The sequence below is a fragment of the Scyliorhinus torazame genome, chromosome 1 (genome assembly GCF_047496885.1).
Source record: "Scyliorhinus torazame isolate Kashiwa2021f chromosome 1, sScyTor2.1, whole genome shotgun sequence".
In the NCBI taxonomy this organism is placed as follows: Eukaryota; Metazoa; Chordata; class Chondrichthyes; order Carcharhiniformes; family Scyliorhinidae; genus Scyliorhinus; species Scyliorhinus torazame.
The window spans coordinates 371,798,852-371,821,407 of record NC_092707.1 but is presented as its reverse complement, the minus strand read 5'-3'; the positions used below and the strand labels follow the sequence as shown (position 1 = coordinate 371,821,407).

Genomic DNA, 22,556 nt, shown 5'->3' with positions numbered 1-22,556 from the left:
GTGCTAATTGCAGTCCCCGGAGAGAACAAAAGGTGTGAAAGGACAAACGGCAGATGAATTGCCACAGAAAGCAAGGGAAAGAGTGCTAATGGCAGTCCCCAGAGAGAACAAAAGGTGTGAAAGGCCAAACTGCAGAGAAACTAACATCAAGGGATAAGCTGTGACAGATGGAGATGTGGGGGTGGTGAAGGGGGAAGCAAAGGGGAGAAAGGGTAACAAAAAGTGGATAAGGTGGGGGGGGGGGGGTGAATATACATAAAGAAAATCAAGAGAGAAAGAAATGGTAAAAAACAGTTAAAATGAAATGGGATGGAAACAAATGGGTCGAGGTGGGGTAGAACTGATCATCTGAAGCTGTTGAATTCGATGTTGAGACCGGAAGGCTGTAGCGTGCCTAACCGTAAGATTATCTCCTCTGGCTTGCATCTCTTCTGGTTACTACCTTAATTGATTGATATTTATTGTCCCATGTAGTGAAGTACAGTGAAAAGTATTTTTCAGCGACCAAGGGAACGTTCACAGTACGTATATAGTAGACAAAAGAATAATTGACAGAGTACATTGACAAATGGTACATCAACCTTGCATGGTGCATATGTTACCAATCTATACAGAAAGTTAACATAAGATTGGAATTCAGGATCTACATTCAAAATAAGGGTTCATATTCAACATAAGAGAAGTTTAGAGCAGGTGCCATTGGGCTTCAGTCCGAAGCACGGAACTGCCCCATAATGTGGTCACTGAGTAACATGTTCACACCTACTTGGTGGTGTGTGAGAAATGAAGGTATAAGGCTGAGGAGTTGTATAATGGAGTGGCTTAGACATTGGTCTTTCGCCTCTGACGCCTGAGTTCAAATCCCACCCAGGCAAAAGTCACTACTGAACATAAAGCTCTTATGTGGAATATTTCTAGGTGCTTCAGTCAAACTGTCGTGACAATACATCACTCTGTGGGTGGCGCGATGGCACAGTGGTTAGCATTGCTGCCTCACAGCACCAGGGACCTGGGTTCGATTCAGCCTCAGGTGACTGTGTGGAGTATTGACATTCTCCCTATGTCAGCATGGGTTTCCTCTGGGTGCTCCTGTTTACTCCCACTGTCCAAAGATGTGCAAGTTAGGTGCATTGGCCAGGCTAAAATTGCCCCTCAGTTTCCAGAGATGTGCAGGTTAGATGGGGTTACGGGGATAGGGTGGGGGAGTGGGCCTAGGTTGGGTGCTTTTTCAGAGGGTCAGTGTAGACTTGATGGGTCGAATGGCTCCTTCTGCACTGTAGGAATTCTATGTTCTACTAGGTGCAATCGAAACTGCACTTCAAAAATGTGCTTAAAATGCTTTGGAATCCTGTGGGCAGGGACAGCCACGCTAGCAGATTATGCTGGTGAATGGAAGTGAGGTGGTGGGGGAGAAGGCCAAGAGGGGTGGCCGGGGGGAGGGGGGAAAGGGGAAGTGGGGGAAGAAGGGGGAGGGGAATAGCGGGGGGGGGGGTTCTGCGACACGGCAGGGGTGAGACATCACATGGTCAAGGGCGAAGAAAGGGGCCATCTGGGATGGGCTAGGTACAGTGTGGAATTAAAGGGGCAGGAGTTAAGTGGGGAAGATGACGGACGGTAGAGGGGATTGGAGGCGCAAGCCTCCGGTAAGGTTGGTAACGTGGAACATCCGGGGACTGAATGGGCCGGTTAAAAGGTTGTGGGTGTTCGCGCACCTCAGGAGCTTGAAAGCGGGGGTGGTCTTTTTGCAGGAGACACACCTCCGTGTGAAGGACCAGGTTAGGTTAAGGAAGAGGTGGGTCGGGCAGGTTTTTCACTCGGGGTTTGATTTGAAATCGAGGGGTGTGGCGATTTTAATGAGCAAAAAAATGAGATTTGTGAATGCGAAGGAGGTGAGGGATCCAGGTGCGAGATATGTGATTGTGACTGGGGTATTGGACGAGGTAGTGTTGGTAAATGTGTATGCCCCAAATTGGGATGATGTGGGTTTTATGAGGGGGTTGCTGGCAGCAATCCCGGATTTGTCCTGGATGTGTCCTGGAGCCGCGGGTGGATAGATCGAGCCCCAGGTCGATGCGTAGGGTACGAAAGGCAAGGGAGCTGGGGGGGTTTATGGAGAGGATGGGTATGGTGGATCCATGGCACTTTCAGAACCCAGGGGGAAGGGAGTATTCCTTCTTTTCACACGTCTATAAGATGTATTTGAGGATTGATTACTTTGTAGTGGGTCGGGAGATTTTGGTTGGGGTGGAGGGGGCAGAGTATGCGGGGATAGTTATCTCGGACCATACACCCCACTGGCTGGATATTCTGTTCAGTACGGGACGAGAGCAGAGCTGACTCGGGATTCTTGGCGGATGGAGGTTTTTGTGATAAGGTGTGGTTGGCGATTCGGGATTATGTGGAGTTCAATCAGAATGGGGAGGTGTCGGCGGGCATTTTCTGGGAAGCACTGAAGGCAGTGGTCCGGGGAAAAATTATCGCATTTTGAGACTTCCGGGTGCGGCGATGACCAGCTGAGTCACACGTTTCGGCACCTCCCATTGGAACGGACTTTTGGGCTCTTATTAGGAGCCCCAACGGCAATTTTTGACGGCTAAAACCATTGTGCGGTGAAATAGAAGGGAATCCCCCCGGATATATATGGAGAAAGAAGAGAGTAGTGGCTGGATTGCAGAGGATCCTCAGGAGCAGCGGCATGGAAGGGAAGCACGAAGCAAGATGGTAGCGGAAGGAGGCCGTTCGGTGTGGGGCCCGGAACAGCAAGAGTTCCTGCGGCGCTGTGTGGAGGAGCTGAAGAAGGAGGTGTTGGCCCCGATGCTACAGGCGATTGAAGGGCTAAAGGAGGCACAGAAGACCCAGGAGTTGGAGCTTCGTGATGTGAAGGCAAAGGCTGCTGAGAATGAGGATGAAATACAGGGCCTGGTGGTGAAGACAGAGACGCATGAGGCACTGCATAAAAGGTGTGTAGAAAGGCTGGAAGCCCTGGAGAATAACTCGAGGAGGAAGAACTTAAGAGTTTTGGGTCTTCATAGAATTTACAGTGCAGAAGGAGGCCATTTGGCCCATCGAGTCTGCACCGGCTCTTGGAAAGAGCACCCTACCCAAGGTCAACACCTCCACCCTATCCCCATAACCCAGTAACCCCACCCAACACTCAGGGCAATTTTGGACACTAAGGGCAATTTATCATGGCCAATCCACCTGACCTGCACATCTTTGGACTGTGGGAGGAAACCGGAGCACCCGGAGGAAACCCACGCACACACGGGGAGGATGTGCAGACTCCGCACAGACAGTGACCCAAGCCGGAATTGAACCTGGGACCCTGGAGCTGTGAAGCAATTGCGCTATCCACAATGCTACCGTGCTGCCCGTCTTCCCGAAGGTGCAGAGGGGGCGGACGTCGGGGCATATGTGAGCACATTGCTTCACTCGTTAATGGGACCGGAGGCCCCAACGGGCCCCTTGGAAGTGGAGGGAGCATATCGAGTCCTTGCGCGAAGACCAAAGGCAGGAGAAATACCTCGAGCCATAGTGGTGAGGTTTCACCGCTATAAAGACAGGGAGATGGTCCTGAGATGGGCCAAAAAGACACGGAGCTGCAGGTGGGAGAATGCGGTGATCCGCGTGTACCAGGATTGGAGTGCGGAGGTGGCGAGAAGGAGGGCGAGTTTCAATCAGGCCAAGGTGGTGCTACATAGAAAGAAAGTTAAATTTGGAATGCTGCAGCCAGCGAGACTGTGGGTCACAGACTAAGGGAAACATCACTACTTCGAGACGGCAGAAGAGGTGTGGACATTTATTGTAGAGGAGAAGTTGGACTAGACTGGAGAGAGAAAGAGTTCTCTGTAATAAAGTAGTGGGGGGATTGTATGGGACGGGGAAGGGGGAAGAAATTTTCTCTATTCCCCTCGTTGGGGGGGGGGGGGGGGGGGTATGGTGAACTGTGGGCGTCGGTGGGGAAGGAGAGGGGGAAGGAGAGAGGGAGCTGCGCAATTAGGGGTGGGGCCGAGTGGGAAACGCGGGCTTTGTTCCCGCGCTTTGGTAATTGCGGCGGGAAAGGGAGCGCAGGAAGGAGGGGGCCTTACACAATGGGGGGCCAAAGATAAACGGGGGAAGCCGAGGTCAGCCAGAGTTTGCTGTCTTCTGGGAGTAACATGGGGGGAGCAATTACGCTAGAAAGGGATCTAGCGGAGGGGGGGGGGGTTAACTGGGTTGCTGCTGCTAAGGGAAAGGGGGAGCTGTTATAGGGCGGGGTGGTCGGGACGGGAGGACACCGTCGGGGGGACAAACGGGAGCGTGGGAACCGGGTGGGGAGCTGTTCTAAAAAAGGGGGTGGCTAGTCGACATGGGGGGGGGGGGGGGTAAAGAGCCCCCCGACCCGGTTGATCACGTGGAATGTGAGAGGGCTGAATGGGCCGATTAAGAGGGCAAGGGTACTCGCACACCTAAAGAAATTAAAGGCAGATGTGGTCATGCTACAGGAGATGCATCTGAAACTGGCGGATCAGGTCAGATTACGTAAAGGATGGGTGGGACAGGTATTTCATTCGGGCTTGGATGCGAAAAATAGAGGGGTGGCTATATTAGTGGGGAAACGGGTAGTGTTTGAGGCGAGGACCATAGTAGCGGACAGTGGGGGTAGATACGTGATGGTGAGTGGCAGATTACAAGGGGAAGCGGTAGTTCTAGTGAACGTATATGCCCCGAACTGGGATGATGCAAACTTCATGAAGCGTATGCTGGGGCGTATCCCGGACCTGGAGGCGGGAAAGTTGGTAATGGGGGGAGATTTCAACACGGTGCAGGATCCAGGGCTGGACCGGTCCAGGTCTAGGACCGGGAGGAGGCCGGCAGCGGCCAAGGTGCTTAAGGACTTCATGGAGCAGATGGGAGGAGTAGACCCCTGGAGATTCACTAGGCCCAGGAGTAGGGAGTTTTCCTTCTTCTCCCATGTCCACAAGGTGTATTCTCGGATAGACTTCTTTGTCCTGGGAAGGGCACTGATCCCGAAGGTGACAGGGACAGAGTATTCGGCCATAGCCATCTCGGACCATGCCCCACATTGGGTAGATCTGGTAGTAGGAGAGGAAAAGGAACGGCACCCACTCTGGAGATTAGATATGGGACTGTTGGCGGATGAGGGTGTGTGTGTAAGGGTGAGGGGATGTATCGAAAGGTACCTGGAGATTAACGATGATGGAGAGGTTCAGGTGGGAGTGGTCTGGGAGGCACTGAAGGCGGTGGTCAGAGGGGAACTGATTTCCATAAAGGCCCATAAGGGGAAACAAGAGAGTAAAGAGAGGGAGCGATTGTTGAGAGAAATTTTGAGGGTGGATAGGCAGTATGCAGAGGCTCCGGATGAGGGACTGTACAGGGAAAGACGAAGGTTGCATACGGAATTTGACTTGCTGACCACGGGCAGGGCAGAGGCACAATGGAGGAAGGCACAGGGAGTACAGTATGAGTACGGAGAGAAGGCGAGCCGGTTACTGGCCCAACAATTGAGGAAGAGAGGGGCGGCGAGGGAGATAGGTGGGGTGAGGGACGAGGAGGGTGAGATGGAACGGGGAGCAGAGATGGTGAACGGGGTGTTTAAGGCATTTTATGAGAGGCTGTATAAGGCTCAACCCCCGGAAGGGAAGGAGGGAATGATGCACTTCCTGGATCAGCTGGAATTCCCGAAGGTGGAGGAGCAGCAGGGGACAGGATTGGGAGCACGGATTGAGGTGGAGGAGGTGGTAAAAGGGATTGGGAGCATGCAGGCAGGGAAGGCCCCAGGACCGGATGGGTTCCCGGTGGAATTTTATAGGAAATACATGGACCTACTAGCCCCGCTTCTGACGAGAACCTTTAACGAGGCCAGGGAAGGGGGGACGTTGCCCCCGACGATGTCGGAGGCGACAATATCGTTGCTCCTGAAGAGGGACAAAGACCCGCTGCAGTGCGGGTCTTACAGGCCTATCTCCCTTCTGAATGTAGATGCCAAGCTCTTGGCCAAGGTGATGGCGACGAGGATCAAGGATTATGTTCCAGGGGTGGTTCACGAGGATGAAACTTGGTTTGTTAAGGGGAGACAGTTGAACACTAATATACGGAGGCTGCTAGGTGTGATGATGATGTCCCCGCCGGAGGGAGAGGCGGAGATAGTGGTGGCGATGGATGCTGAGAAAGCATTTGATGGAGTGGAGTGGGATTACCTGTAGGAAATGTTGAGGAGATTTGGATTTGGAGAGGGGTTTATTGGGTGGGTTCAGCTTTTATATAAGGTCCCGGTGGCAAATGTGATCACAAACAGGCAGAGATCTGACTACTTCCGTCTATATAGAGGGACAAGACAGGGGTGTCCCCTGTCCCCGATACTGTTTGCGTTGGCAATTGAGCCACTGGCCATAGCGCTGAGGGGCTCTAGGAAGTGGAGGGGAGTACTTAGGGGAGGAGAAGAGCACCGGGTGTCATTATACGCGGATGATTTGTTGTTGTATGTCGCGGACCCAGTGGAGGGGATGCCCAAGATAATGCAGACACTCAGGGAGTTTGGGGAATTTTCGGGATATAAACTGAATATGGGGATGAGTGAGCTGTTTGTGATGCACCCTGGGGAACAGAGCAGGGGAATAGATGATTTGCCGCTGAGGAGAGTAACAAGGGATTTTCGGTACCTAGGGATCCAGATAGCCAGGAACTGGGGAACCTTGCATAAGCTTAATTTAGGAAGATTGGTGGAGCAGATGGAAGAGGATTTTAGGAGATGGGACATGGTGCCCCTGTCACTGGCGGGCAGGGTGCAGGTGGTCAAAATGGTGGTCCTTCCGCGATTTATTTTTGTGTTCCAGTGCCTCCCTGTGATGATTACCAAGGCTTTTTTCAAAAAAGTGGATAAGAGCGTTATGAGCTTTGTGTGGGCTGGGAAGACCCCAAGAGTGAAGAGGGGGTTTCTGCAGCATAGCAAGGATAGGGGGGTACTGGCACTGGCGAGCTTAAATGACTATTATTGGGCCGCCAATATATCAATGGTATGCAAGTGGATGGAGGAAGGGGAGGGGGCGGCGTGGAAAAGACTAGAGATGGCGTCCTGTAGGGGAACCTGCCTGCAAGCATTAGCGACGGCGCCTTTACCATTCTCCCCGAAAAAGCACACCACAAGTCCAGTGGTGGTGGCAACACTGAAAATTTTGGGGCAGTGGAGACGACATAAGGGAGTGACGGGTGCTTCAGTGTGGTCCCCGATAAGGAACAATCATAGGTTCGTCCCGGGAAGGATAGATGGTGGATTTAAATCTTGGCAGCGAGCAGGAATTGCGAAATTGAAGGACTTGTTCTTAGACGGGACGTTCGCGAGTCTGGAAGCACTGACAGAAAAATATGGGCTGCCACCTGGGAATGCATTTCGCTATATGCAAGTGAGGGCATTTGTGAGGCAACAGGTGAGGGAATTTCCGCAGCTCCCGGCGCAAGAGATCCAGGACAGAGTGATTTCGGGGGCATGGGTGGGTGATGGAAGGTGTCAAATATATATAGAGAAATGAGAGACGAGGGGGAGAAGATGGTGGAGGAGCTGAAGGGAAAATGGGAGGAGGAGCTGGGGGAAGAGATAGAGGAGGGGCTGTGGGCAGATGCCCTAAGTAGAGTAAACTCTTCGTCCTCGTGTGCCAGGCTCAGCCTGATACAATTCAAGGTTCTACACAGGGCGCATATGACGGGAGCAAGGCTGAGTAGATTTTTTGGAGTGGAGGATAGGTGCGGGAGATGCGCGGGAAGCCCGGCGAATCACACCCACATGTTTTGGTCATGTCCGGTATTGCATGGGTTCTGAGTGGGTGTGGCAAAAGTGATTTCAAAGGTGGTGGGGGTCCGGGTCGAACCAGGCTGGGGGTTGGCTATATTTGGGGTTGCAGATGAGCCGGGAGTGCAGGAGGTGAGAGAGGCCGATGTTTTGGCCTTTGCGTCCCTAGTAGCCCGGCGAAGGATTCTACTTATGTGGAAAGAAGCTAAACCCTCGGGCGTGGAGGCCTGGATAAATGACATGGCAGGGTTTATAAAATTGGAGCGGATAAAGTACGCACTAAGAGGTTCGGCTCAAGGGTTCACCTGGCGGTGGCAACCATTCCTTGACTACCTCGCAGAACGATAAGGGAAATGGAGAAGATAGCAGCAGCAACCCGGGGGGGGAGGGGAGGAGGGGGGAGGGCCCACGCGGGCCCTCAGGGGTTTCATATAGTTGTTTGTATATTAGTTACTTATACTGGCGTGTGGGACTTTATTGTATTGGAGAGTTATTATTTTGTTGTTGGCAGTTGCCGTTTAGTTAATATATTATTTATTTGTTTTTAAAAAACGATTATTATTATTTATATTGTTTTAAAGTTGTAAAAAGGGGAAAATCATGTATTGTCCTTGTTTGACCGAAAAAATTTGAATAAAATATATTTAAAAAATAAAAATAAAAATAAATTATCGCATTTACGGTTCGTGCAAATAAGGAAAGGAGGGCGGAAAATGACCGTCTAGTGAGCAAGGTAGTGGAGATGGACAGGGAATATTCGAGGACACACACCGTGGAGGGATTGGCGAGGAGGAAAAAGTTGCAGGGGCAATTTGACAGGCTGACAACAGGGAGGGCGGTAGGGCAACTGCGTAGGGCAAGAGGGGTGCAATACGAGTATGGGGAGAAGGCGAGCCGTATGCTGGCGCACCAGCTGCGGAGGCAGGCTGCATCCAGGGAAATATTGAAAAACTGGACTGGGGCTGGGGATGTGGTAGCAGAGCCAGGGAAGATAAATGAGGCATTTAGAGAGTATTACCAGGGACATTATGAGGCAGACCCAGGAGGAGAGGAGGGGGACATGGGGTGGTTTCTGGATGAGCTGGAATTTCCCCAGGTGGAGGAAGCAAAGAGGCAGGTATTGGAGGAGCCCCTGGGGCTGAGGGAGGTGCTGGATAGTTTCAGGGGTATGAAGTCGGGGAAGGCCCCTGGGCCGGATGGGTACCCGGCAGAATTTTATAAGGAATTTGCAGCGGACCTGGCACCACATCTGTTGGGGGCATTTAATGAAACACTGGAGAAGGGGGAGTTGCTGGAGATGATGAAGCAGGCAGTAGTCACACTAATCCCCCAAAAAGGGAAGGATCCAGTGGAATGTGGGTCGCATAGACTCATATCACTATTGAACACGGATGTGAAAGTATTGGCTAAGTTGTTGGCGGGGAGGATGGAGAATTGTGTCCCGGGATTGGTTGCAGAAGATCAAACAGGCTTTGTGAAGGGCAGGCAGCTCGCGAGTAATACAAGAAGCTCGTTGAATGTGGTGATAAATCTGTCGAGAGCTCTGGTACCGGAGGTGGTGGTGTCCATGGACGCGGAGAAAGCATTTGATCGGGTGGAGTGGCGGTACCTGTTCGAAGTTTTGGGTTTGGGCCGAGATTTGTGGCATGTGTTCGGTTGCTGTATGTGGTGCCAAGAGTGAGGGTGAGGACGAATGATATGAGCTCACAAAGCTTTGACTTACACAGAGGTACTAGGCAGGGGCGCTCGCAGTCGCCGCTGGTGTTTGCGCTGGCCATAGAGCCATTGGCGATGGCTCTCAGGGGGTCGGCAGAGTGGCAGGGGATAATGAGGGGACAGAGGGAGCATCTGGTGGCGCTCTATGCCGATGACCTCTTGCTGTATGTTTCGGATCCGTTGGAGAGTATGGGAAGGATCATGGGCCTGTTGGGGAGGTTTGGAGAGTTCTCGGGATACAAGCTGAATGTAGGGAAAAGCGAGGTATTCCCGGTGAATGAGCTGGCACAGCGGGTTAATTTAGGGGGGATGCCATTTACGGTAGCGAGGGATAGGTTTAGGTATTTGGGGATTCAGGTAGCGAGGGAATGGACGGGACTCCATAAGTGGAACTTAACGAAGCTGGTGGAGGAGGCCAGGGAGGATCTTAAGAGATGGGATACACTGCACTTAACGTTGGCAGGGAGGGTTCAAGTGGTGAAAATGAATATTCTGCCGAGGTTCTTGTTTATCTTTCAGGCTCTCCCGATCTTTATACCAAAGGCCTTTTATCGGAAAGTGGACACAATCATCTCTGACTTTGTATGGGCGGGGAAAGTATCGAGGGTGGGCAGGACCCTGCTACAGAGGCAGAGGCAGCAGGGAGGGTTGGCGTTGCAAAACTTGCTTAATTATTATTGGGCGGCGAATGTGGACAAGGCGCGGCGGTGGTGGGAAGGAGAAGGGGTAGAGTGGGTTAGGATGGAGGAGGAATTTTGTAAGGGGTCTAGTTTGAGGGCTATGGTGACGGCAGCATTGCCAATGGCTCCGAGTAGGTATTCAGGGAGCCCAGTGGTGCAGTCCACGGTGAGGAGGCATTTTAGGGTGGAAGGGATGTCGGTGCTAACGCCCCTGTGCGAGAATCATGGGTTTGACCCGGGGGGGATGGATAGTGTCTGCAGGAGGTGGAGGGAAGTGGGGCTGGTCAAGGTGAGGGATTTGTATTTGGAGGAAGGGTTCGCCAGCCTGGAGGAGCTAAGAGAGAGGGTAGAGCTGCCGAAGGGTAGTGAGTTCAGGTATTTACAGGTTAGGGACTTTGCACGAAAGGTCTGGAAGGGGTTCCCTCGATTGCCGGGATACACCCTGCTGGAGCGACTGCTGCTTCCGGATATGGAAGGGGAGGGAAGAATTGGGGATATATATAAGAGGCCTGGGGAGCAGGGAGGTGAGCGGGTGGTGAAGATCAAGGAGAAATGGGAAACGGAGTTGGGAATGGAGATCAATTGGGGAGTATGGAGTGAGGCACTGCGAAGGGTAAAAGGGACCTCCTCTTGTGCAAGGATGGGCCTGATACAGTTTAAGGTGGTGCACAGGGTGCATATGACTCGGGCAAGAAAGAGTGGGTTCTTTCAGGGGGTAGCAGATGAGTGTGAGAGGTGTGGGCGAGGGCCAGCGAATCATGCGCACATGTTTTGGGGTTGTGAGAAATTGGCAAGATTCTGGGCGGGAGTGTTCGCGGTCTTAGCCAGGATAGTGGAGGAGGGAGTGGACCCGGACCCTTTGGTGGCGATATTTGGGGTTTCAGAGAAGCCGGAGCTCATGGAGAGGAGGAAGGCCGATGTCTTGGCCTTCGCCTCTCTGATTGCACAGCGACAAATTTTGCTGGAGTGGCGGTTGGCATCGCCACCGGGGGTAGCAGCATGGTTGGGTGACCTGTCTGATGTCCTACGGTTAGAGAAGATAAAGTATGAGTTAAGGGGCTCAGCAGGGGAGTTTGAGAAAAGGTGGGGGATGTTTGTGACCGTGTTTGAGGAGCTGTTCGTCGCAGGGGGATGGGATGGCGGGGGGGGGGGGGGGGGGGGGGGTGAAAAAGGAGAAACAACTGTACAAATTGTACAGTTGATTGTTGGGAAGAATGTTTCCCAGGGTATTTATTTGCTGTAACCTACTTTGATACAAGTTTGAATAAAATGCGTTTAAAAAAATAAATAAATAAAAAAAAAAAAATGCTTTGGAATGTCCTGAGGTTGTGAAAGGCACGCCAAAAATGAAACTATTGCTTCTTCTAATGGGCGCTCTCACTTAACCAGCCTGCAGGTTACTGGGGGCAAAACAAGCCATTAGTGTGCAAAGTGGGCTCTGTTTTGAGGCTGAATCACATTGTTGGAGTGGAGAGAGCTTTACTCTGTATCAGCTGTGGGGCCTGGGTTTTGCTGAATTTGTTGGGACCCTCAGGCCAGGCTCACTTCAGCAACCACATCCAGTTAATGTGTCATGGAAACTGCAGGCCCAATCAAAGGCCCGCAGCGATGTCTGGCTGGCAGCCCCCGAGGGACAGGTGGGTGCTGCCGATGTAGGTATGCATGATGTGGAGATGCAGGCGTTGGACTGGGGTGGGCACAGTAAGGAGTCTTACAACAGCAGGTTAAAGTCCAACAGGTTTATTTGGAATCACGAGCTTTCGGAGTGCAGCTCCTTCATCAGGTGAGTGAAGAGGTAGGTTACACAACAGAGCACACAAAGACAAATCCAATGATGCAAGATGATACTTTAAATCTGAGTCTTTGCAGGTAATTAGGCCTTTACAGGTGCAGACGGTGCGACTGGAGAGAGGGATAATCACAGGTTAAAGAGGTGTGAATTGTCTCAAGCCAGGACAGTTGGTATAAGAACACGAGGGATGGTCAAGATGAAAAATTATAAAGATGTAGTGAGCCCACCGTTATACAGTCATTAAAATGAAGGTTGAATCCCTCCAGAGGATACCCTGGGATTTGAATTTGCAGCACCCACACCTCCCCAGATGAAGTGTCGACGGGACTGGGGAGTGGGGAGGGGGGTGGGCATCAGGTGGGTGGGATGGGGGATTTATAAAAGGCTGGTCCTCTGGTCTGTCACTGAGACGATGCCTCCAGGCACCTGAGGGCTTTGGCCTCAGTAAGGGATCCTTCTCCTGTTCGGATGATCCCAGCAGTGTCACCAGTTTGTCCCCAAGCGGGTCTAAATTGAATTTAACTGGCTACCTGTCACTGTCAGCAGGTAACAGGTACCAGTCAGATCCCATCTGTGGCAAAATCACAGAGGTGGAATCATATTGGAAAGCCATCCCGACATGACGTTCTCCAACAGTGCTGCCTGCAAACCAGTCTCTGCAGGACTGGAAACATTCAGCCCTGCAAGTCTGAAACGGGCAAAATTCCTTTCTCTAGCACCTCTGTAAGCCATGTCACAATTCTGGAAGAAAATAAACTTTATTCAAGTTATACTAAAGCACATTTGAAAGGGAAACTTTATTTGTGTCAACTGGGTTACTCCAGAGCTAAGATACTGACATCAGACACAAAGGCCAAAGAATTGGACAGGGGTGTGGAATCAGGCATGGGGATAGTGAGGCACGATTGCCCAGCGCACTCTGCTGCTGATGCAGGCAGCATGCAGATTTTGTGCTGCTAGACAATTTAAATGACTGTAGCATGGTCTAAGACTGTTGGTGAGCAGAGAATTGGGGTCGCATTCACTGGAATTGCAGGCAAATGAGCTGGTCATGGATATTCTGGCTGGAAACGGGCCCTTTCCCCTTTCCTCTTCCTCATCCCCCCCCCCCCCCCCCCCCTCCCCCCCCCCGCCCCCCCACTCTCCTGCTCAGCAGCCTGCCATATGTCTGGTTGCAAAGACTGTGCGCTGATGATGGTGAAATAGCGCATGGTACAGCAGACCATGGCAAATTCAAGAATGTGCTCAGGCAAGTACTGCTGAGCTCTCCCTGAGCAGCCCAGCCAGCAGAGGTTTGCACAGCAGCCCAATGGTCATTTTGATGGCATTTTGTGTGGCAGAACGGCTTTTGCTACAGGTGGAGCATCCATTATCCAAAATGCTTGGGGCCGAGTGTGTATCGGATTTCAGAATTTTTCAGATTTCGGAATATAATGTTCCAGGGGACGAAATATGTTCTTTATTGACCAAAAAACATTTTCAACGCAATAATCACAGTAATATAATTTAATGCACTAACATTTGGCTATGATGAGGTTTTGGCGCCAAAATAGCCCCAGCTAGGGCTTGTAACCGGCTGCGGTGTGTTGGGACCTGCGCATCGTCTATGCGCCTTCCCAGAGCTTTGTGGGATTTCCCTCGTGTGTCACATCGGCGCTCGCAAAAAAGTGTGAATTTTGGAACCTTTTGAATTTCGGAGAGGGGTTGCTCAACCTGTATATGATTGCTGCGTAGGTCTTGCCGCGGCTGATTGTACAATGGACTGGCACAGAGTTAAGACAACATGACTCTGCTGCCAGGATTCTCAGGAATGAACTGCAAGAATCTCTGAGCATGGTCACACTCCATCTGAGCACTGAAGGAGTGGAACCATTTGCACTTGTGTTCTGTCTTGCCAATCCAAGAGCTTGTGGTCAAATGCACCCTGTACCATCAGGAATCCTGCTGTGCTATTGAAGCCATATTTTCATTCTGTTGCTTCTCTGTGGAAAGACACAATGCCACATATTCCCCTCTCTGCATACTGAGCACTGGTGCGTTTCCTTATGACGATAAAGTGTGAGGTGTTTGAGATGTTGTCTGCTTCAGCCTGGAAGCAGCCCAATGCAAAGAAGTTGAAGGGTACTGTCATTTTTACAAACACTGGCAATGGCTCCACACCCTTCTCTGAGGCTGCAGTGTAACAAGTGGCAGATTCCACAGTGAAACTGATACCACACGCTTACTGGGTGGAATTTAGTATAGGTAATGTGGGTTCAACCCACCATTTAGAGAAGCAGTGGAGAATCTGTGTCACCTCTCCAAGGGGTGCCCTACGCTATTTAAGTACACTTAGGCCTCCCGCAGAATTAAGTCCCCCCCAGCAGACTGGAAATCCCACCCCCAATCAGAGCCCAGCAGACCTACATCACAGGCAGCGCCGCCAGGCCTGATGACCATTGCGGGTAGTGCACTGAGGGCCACACCAAGCATTATCGCTGGATCCGTGGAGACAGGTCAATGGGTCAGAGAGAGGGGAGTCACTGGACAGGGGAGGAACGGAGGGGTGGTTAGATGTAAAAGTAGGGGAGGGTGGATCTCTGTGGACACCCTCTCTTTTTGATGCTGGTTCTCTTGATCGGCTGGTTCCTCACTGTGGCGCAACCCGTGTTGATCAACCATTCGGTCCATCTCCCGTTGGAAGACCGAGACCCCGTTTGTGACGCCAAATGGGACCCTTAGGAAGTGGTATAGTCGCCCGTCTGCCTTGAAGGCTGTGTACTTGCGGTCACTTGGGCGGATGGGAAGCTGGTGGTAGGCGGACTTGAGGTCCACGGTGGAGAAGACCTTATATTGGGCAATCCGATTGACCATGTCGGATATGCGGGGGAGAGGGTACGCATCTAGCTGTGTGTACCTGTTGATCGTCTGGCTATAGTCTATGACCATCCTTTGCTTCTCCCCTGTCTTTACCACTAACACCTGTGCTCTCCAGGGACTATTGCTGGCCTGGATTATGCCTTCCTTCAGCAACCGCTGGACTTCGGACCGAATAAATGTCCGGTCCTGGGCACTGTACCGTCTGCTCCTAGTGGCGACGGGTTTGCAATCCGGGGTGAGGTTTGCAAACAAGGATGGGGGTTCAACTTTGAGGGTTGCGAGGCCGCAGATAGTGAGTGGGGGTATTGGGCCGCCGAATTGGAATGTTAGGCTCTGCAGGTTGCACTGGAAGTCTAATCCCAGTAATGTGGGCGCGCAGAGTTGGGGAAGGACGTAGAGCCTGTAGTTTTTAAACTCCCTCCCTTGCACCGTTAGGGTCACTATGCAGAACCCTTTGATCTGTACGGAGTGGGATCCTGCAGCTAGGGAAATCTTCTGCGTACTGGGACGGATGGTCAAAAAACAGCGTCTTACCGTGTCGGGGTGGATGAAGCTTTCTGTGCTCCCGGTGTCGATCAGGCATGGTGTCTTGTGTCCGTTGATCAGCACCGTTGTTGTCGTCGTCTGGAGCGTCCGGGGCCGTGCTTGGTCCAACGTCACCGAGGCCAGACATGGTCGCAGTGTCTCAGCGTCTTCTTCGAACCCCGTGGAGCCGTCGATGCTGGGGTCCATTGTTGTTGTCCGAGATGGCGGCGGGGGTGAACAAAATGGTCGTCCCCATGCATCGCACATGGCTGGGGGGTCCCAAGATGGCGGCGGGGGTGGACAAAATGGCCGCCCCCATGCATCGCACATGGCTGGGGGGGTCACAAGATGGTGGCGCCCATCCTCCCCTCGTGGTGGCCGGGACCCAAAATGGCGGCGCCTGCGGGTCGCACATGGGGCGCTGGGGGGGTTGGGGAGCGTTTGGGATGCGCTGGACTCTTTCTTCTCCGGGGACAGCGGCGACCCCCCGGGACCGGCACACAGCCGCGAAATGGCCCTTTTTGCCGCAGCTCTTGCAAATCGCTGCGCGGGCCGGGCAGCGCTGCCGGGGGTGTTTCGCCTGGCCGCAGAAATAGCAGCGGGCCCCCCCGGGTGACCTGGCGTCTGAACCGCGCAAGCCTGTGGGGGGGGGGGGGTTTGTCGCGACGGGGGTCCACGGAGCCCAAGGGGCTGCCACGCGGTCGGGGCCGTACGCGCGGGCGTTTTGCGCGGCCACATCTAGGGAAGCTGCAAGGGCCCGTGCCTCTGAGAGTCCTAGCGACTCTTTTTCTAACAGTCTTTGGCGGATTTGGGGAGAGTTCATACCTGCCACAAACGCATCGCGAATTAACATGTCCGTGTGTTCAGCCGTGTTTACCGGCGGGCAGCTGCAGGCCCGTCCCAAAATTAGCAGCGCGGCGTAGAATTCGTCTAGCGATTCTCCGGGACTTTGCCGTCTCGTTGCGAGTTGGTAGCGTGCGTAGACCTGGTTCACTGGACGAACGTAGACGCTCTTTAGTGCTGCGAACGCCGTCGGGAAATCCTCTGCGTCTTCTATGAGAGGGAAAATTTCCGGGCTTACCCTCGAATGCAGGACCTGCAGTTTCTGGTCTTCTGTGATCCGGCCAGGGGCCGCTCGGAGGTAGCCTTCGAAACAAGTCTGCCAGTGTTTAAAAATTGCTGCTGAGTTCACTGCGTGGGGGCTGATCCTCAGGCATTCCGGGACGATCCTGAGCTCCATAGTCCTTTAAGCACGCTTAATAAATTGAGGCGCACAATGACTTACGAGAGACGAATAGAGATGAAGTCGATGAGGCTTTATTAAGCGTGACTTGTTCCCCGCAGTTCAGCAACAGACTGGAGCTGCGGGGAGAACTCCTGGTTCTTATACTCCGCCTTCAGGGCGGAGCTAGAGATCAACAGCCAACCAGGACCCGGGATCTGTCAGCCAATGGCATCACGGCTTCACAGTCCCACATGACCCCTAATGCATACTACCACACTCACCTTGTCCCATTCCCGCTGCTGACTATACAGGGGTCAGTTTTCCCGCCGATGGGAGGAAGTGCCTGGCCTCCCCCATTATTATTCAGGCCTGGTTACCACCTAGCCTACTCCAGTTAAATCCCAGCCACCATTACTCACTGAGGTTGAAATAGGAGAAATGATCCCTGTGTGGCAATGACCCCTGTGTGGCAATGACCCCCTCACAACATCCCTTCTCCCTTCCTTGTTCTACAAGAAACTTGAGCTCCTTGTGCCACCTTGCCACCATTCCCCCGAGTCATGCTGCAGCCCAATGAAGATAGAAACCACAAAACCTATGACTCGGAGAGACTGCTGTGAGCAGAACTTTTGAAGTGGACCATGGACCACACCACTCCCTATCGACTTCCCAAACATTTAAGTAGCAAGATAAGCTACCAAGCACTTCAACCAACTTAACAATAGCCAGCAGATCGTAACATTCACACTAATGACCTGCCCAAAATGATGACGTAGATGTCGCTTTGGACCCAAATGGGCACCAGTAGTGCCAAAAATACAAACAATGCTACACAATCAAATTATGGATGTGCCTTCTCTTTTATAGGGATTCCAATGTCTGTACAATGTGGATTACCAAAAGCAATGGTGACTGGATAGCCATCAGCAGCAGGAATGTGGGCCATTTTGACCCTCTAACTGAAGCCTGCCCCAACTGAAAGCAGCAAACACAGCACAGACCCAGGGGTTTCCTGTTTTGCATGGCTTATTGACTCACCGGATTAAATACTTGTTCTGACTTGCTAATTCTATTTGAATGTTGATACATATACTGTTGCTTTACAGATATTCTGGACTTTCGTTTTCATTACCTGCCGACGCTCCTAGATTTCAGATGATCTGCTCTGATCGAGCTCAGACCAATATGTGATTGTGGGCGCATCAATGGCCAGCCAGACATCACCTTCACTGTTCCTATAATCCATGATGTGGAGATGCCAGCGTTGGACTGGGGTGAGCACAGTACGAAGTCTTACAACACCAGGTTAAAGTCCAACAGGTTTGTTTCGATGTCACTAGCTATCGGAGCGCTGCTCCTTCCTCAGGTGAATGAAGAGGTATGTTCCAGAAACATATATATAGACAAATTCAAAGATGCCAGACAATGCTTGGAATGCGAGCCTATAATCCAATCTATTGACTATATTTGATCAAGCCTTTAATGTTACAGGGACTTCAGGTGTTCATCTGATATGGGGTTTGCAATGGTTTTTCTAGAATTTGCAAAAGGGAATAGGGCAGCACAGCAGCACAGTGGTTAGCACAGTTGCTTCACAGCTCCAGGGTCCCAGGTTCGATTCCCGGTTTGTCTTTGCGGAGCCTGCACGTTCTCCCCGTGTGTGCGTGGGTTTCCTCCGGGTGCTCCGGTTTCCTCCCACAGTCCAAAGATGTGCAGGTTAGGTGGATTGGACATGATAAATTGCCCTTCGTGTCTATAGGTTAGCGGGGTTACTGGGTTGCGGGGATAGGGTGGAGGCATAGGCTTAGATGGGCTGCTCTTTCCGGGAGCCGGTGCAGACTCGATGGGCCGAGTGGCCTCCTTCTGCACTGTAAATTCTACGAACCATAGCAGCAAATGATTTTCAACAGATATTAAATTTAAATAATAACAGCTGAAAGATCAGTTGCAATTAAACTATCTGAAGAAGGCTTCAGTTGTTAATAAAATTACAAATGCTTGTGGCTCATCAAAGGAGTTCCCTGTGGAACGTGGAGTCCCTTTTAAACTCCTGAACTCATTAGTACTGATTAGAAGGACTGCATGATCTTATTTGGTCCTGTACTTTCCCATGTAATAAGAAACTATATGACTGTGAGCGCTCGCTCCTACAAATGCTGGCTTTAGTTCCAATTTGACCTCAATAGCAGTTCTTACAAATATACCCACAGAGATCTAAATTATTTTTCTAAGCAGAAATATTTAGCCATCTGTATAAGCAAAATCCACTTTTTATGTGACAAGAACTGGCAGGCCAGTGTATTTTGTTTTCGAAGTAACACTATAAAGCATTTAGTCCTTTACAAGATCCTAAATAAGGCATGGTTCCATGATCTCGGGCTCCGAGTGAATTGCTAATATTGGAGGAGCATGGTGGCAACTGGTTGGAACACTGTAGCCCTTATTCCCCACCCTGGATTCTCTATGAGTTCAGGTTTATGATGTATCCCTATTCAGCCACAAATCAATAACTGTGTAATGTTTTGGCTGGTAAAGGCTGGAGTTATAGAAAATACTTCATGGATTGGAGCTATAGAAAGTACTTCATGAATTGAAGTTAAACAGCAAGAAAAGGAGCTGTGCTAATGTTGGGTTTGACTGCTTATCAATTAGATAGCAAATCCATCCCAATGAGCTTATTTGGGGCTGATTATTTTTGCTATTTCAAATATATCCTCAATTTCCTTACTATGATGTCAAACAACTGCACTCATAAATTGCTTTGTAAGGCTTCTATAAAAGGTGACAAATGCGCTGTCATTGGGTGAGGCAATGACGCTTTTGTCAGCACTTGGAATCATTTCTCCAGGTTTACTTCCTGCAGGATTTGTATGAATTCGACACTGAAATCACACTGAATTGATGCAGATGTGTTGGCATGATTTGGTTTAATAGAAATAATGTCAGACCTTACACATCCTTTGGCTACTCATTGGATTCTGTTATATGACAACCAATGTTGGACTATTGGGAACAATTTGAACTTTGTTACAAGATTAGCAAAGGGCTGACTTTCCCATTGTCATTGTTTGGAGGCGAGCAAAAGTTCTGCCCATGTGCATAGGTCTGCATTGGCAAAGCTCTAAGGCGGGATTCTCCCTTTTGGGGACTAAGTCCCCACGCCTGCTGGAAAACGGGCGAGAATCACTCCAGACGTTTTCCTCGAAAATCCGGGGTGATTCTCCGTTTTCCAGGGGGCTAGCACAGCCCCGGCGTGCGTTCCATGGCTCTGGCTGCCAGTGGGGCCCTGCTGTCCAGACTGCGCGGCTGCGCATGCGCATGGCGGCTGCAAGTGGGTCCGCGCATGCGCGTGGCGACTCACTTCGGTGCAGGCACCGCCGACATGGCGGAGCCACACAGTGGGCTCATGCGGAGTAAGGTATGGCCAGTATAGATCGCGATGGCTCGCCGATTGGTGGCCCCCGATCGCGGGGCTGGCCACCGCTGAGGCCCTTCACCCGGAGTCAGCTATCCCCCGCCCCCCCCCCCCCCCAACCAGGACCACCACCGCGGCCGCGGGTCCGAGCTCCCGCCGGGTGGTACCAGATGTAAACCATGCCAGCGGGAGTTTGGCCGGTCGACGATGGAGAATCGCCACAGGGGCTGTTCCAACGGCCCCTGACCGGCGCCGCATCGACCGGCGCGCGCGACCGGCGGGTCCGCGGAGAATCGCGGAAGCGCATCATGCCGGATTTCCGGCGTGAACGGCTATTCTCCGCCCCCGCGCCGGGCGCGATTCCGGCGCTGAGGGTCAGAGAATCCCGCCCCCACTATTTCTGAGCTATGGAACAAGCAGCCTATTGGGACTGTAAGTATTGCTGGGAGGAACACAAACAGCAGCGGCATTCGTTTAGAACCTTCAGGCTTTCTCTGAAAAGACTTTAGGGATATCCCATCACCATTATAAATTGCTTTCAATTCTTTACTCTGCTTAGTGGTACAATGCAGGAATTAAGCGATTGTGATTACGAGGCCATTCACATTTTGTGATGTGCAATGAACACAGGGTTCTGATGAGTGATTTTTGGAATGCAAAGAGATGTCCTCACTGCCAGGTTGGCCGGTGTGATAATTAGAATCAAGGGAGACGGCAAAATATAGCAGACACTTGACTGGAGAGATAAGCACAGCAAGACAGACAAAGGAACCAGTTTAAGATAAAATCAAAAAAGACAAATTAAAAGAAAAAAAAGGAGATAAAGTAGAACAATAAATGGCAGAAAAATTGAAAGGAAAGCAGAATGGTTGTACAAAATACAATTAAAAAGGCCTAATTGTTATAGGGCGAGATCTCCGAGCTCTTCACGCTGGAGGGATCTTCTTGTCCCGGCAATGGCTCACCCCCACTGCGGGATTCCCGGTGATGTGGAGTGGAATCAATGGGAAATCCCATCGATAGCGGCAGGACCAGTAGATCCCGTCGCCGGCCAACGACGGGCTGCCTCCCGCTGCCGGGAAGCACGCTACGGGGAGACTAGAGGATATTATCCATAGTGTTGGAATTCCTGTTCAATTCTCAATCATTGCTAACATCTGCGGTTTACATGCTTCTGCTCTTTGAGTAAGAAACTGCAGTAATTGGATGGTTCTGCATAGCGTCAACATGTTTGTTGAGAGGAGAGCAGTGATGATCTAAATTGAGATCTGTTGAGTTACACCATATCCTTGTCTGTCAACAGGGGACCATCAAAAATGCATGCAGAGAGAAGAAATCCCAAAAATATATGGGAAGTAAGTTTGAAATGGATGATCAATAGCAACATAAGGATTGATGGACATTAAACATTAAATGTGAATCAAGTACAGAATTCAGGATGAATGGAGTATTGAAACACTTCTTGTGGGGCTTCAGCTACTGCAACAATACACTGAGTGATGAATTTTGATATGTTGGTGGCCCATGACCATTAAAATTGGAGATACTTCATGCACCCCCATTTGTCCACTTGTACTGGTTTCAAAGGCTATGTGAACATTCCTGAGATTGTTGGATTAATTTCTAGCTCCCTAAACCAGTTATCCATCCTCGATATGTGTAAAAGAAAGTGACCAACGTTCATGCCTTGACAATAAATGTACCGAGTGTGGGGAGTGTGTAAGTATGAATTATTTGTGCAGTCTTGCCAATAATTTCACACATTAAGGACACAACAAAAAAGGTTACAGCTGACAATAAACATGGACAGAAAAGAAAAACCATTGTTCTTTTTTATATTACCTTTGTGAACATCCTTCAAAATAAGTTCATACTTTTCTGTGAAGAAGGAGAAAGCAAAGTTGAGGGTGTGTTATTGGTATTTTGGTTTCTGAAATGATATTACCAAAATTACATCCATGCAAAGCAAGAATGCTCTGCAGACATTGCGTGGTAAAATCTCAGCCCCCTGAAATATCTTTGAGGACTGTGTACAATCGGCCAATGTAGTGAGGCCTCAAGCGACCCAGGATAGGCAAGAGAATAAAAAAACTCATGGTCGAAATCAGCCAGCACGTGTCAAAGAGATAGAATTGTGAGGGATTGTTATTTTAATGCATTGATTTATAGTTAAGTCCAATAAGGTTAATTGTCTAGACTATCATTTCACCTACATAGCTGTCATGCTGTTACACCCGAATCTTAGCAGGTACGATCAAAACGAGAAGAAATGCACAAAGGACGTATAACGCTCTCCACAAAAAATTAAAATCACACCTTGTCTAAAATAATAGATACGAAATTGAAATCGATCACTCTCATTTCTACTCAAAGTTGTGAATCTGTAGAAAAAGATTACAACAACTTCACTGCTCGGGACGAGTTGTCACTCAGACTCAAATATTAACTTACCATATTGTGAGTGTATTTCTCAAAATGATCCTCAATGATTCTCGACTTCAATGAACAAAAAGAAACATAAAGAGGGTACAAACAAAGCAAACAGAAATGCTGAATCA

General features: G+C 50.6%; 1 protein-coding gene across 3 annotated transcripts in view; it reads right to left on the bottom strand.

The window, feature by feature from the left end:
* Window positions 1-22,556, bottom strand: part of LOC140426578 (regulator of G-protein signaling 7) — a 699,692-nt gene that overhangs the window by 32,758 nt on the left and 644,378 nt on the right. The window contains exon 17 of one of the 3 annotated variants that reach the window (XM_072511531.1): window positions 21,841-21,876. The exons of the other annotated variants lie outside the window; for them this stretch is intronic. Coding sequence (XP_072367632.1) covers window positions 21,856-21,876 — 21 coding nt within the window. The 3' untranslated portion in view covers window positions 21,841-21,855. The remainder of the gene's footprint in view (window positions 1-21,840; window positions 21,877-22,556) is intronic. 3 annotated transcript variants of the gene reach the window in all.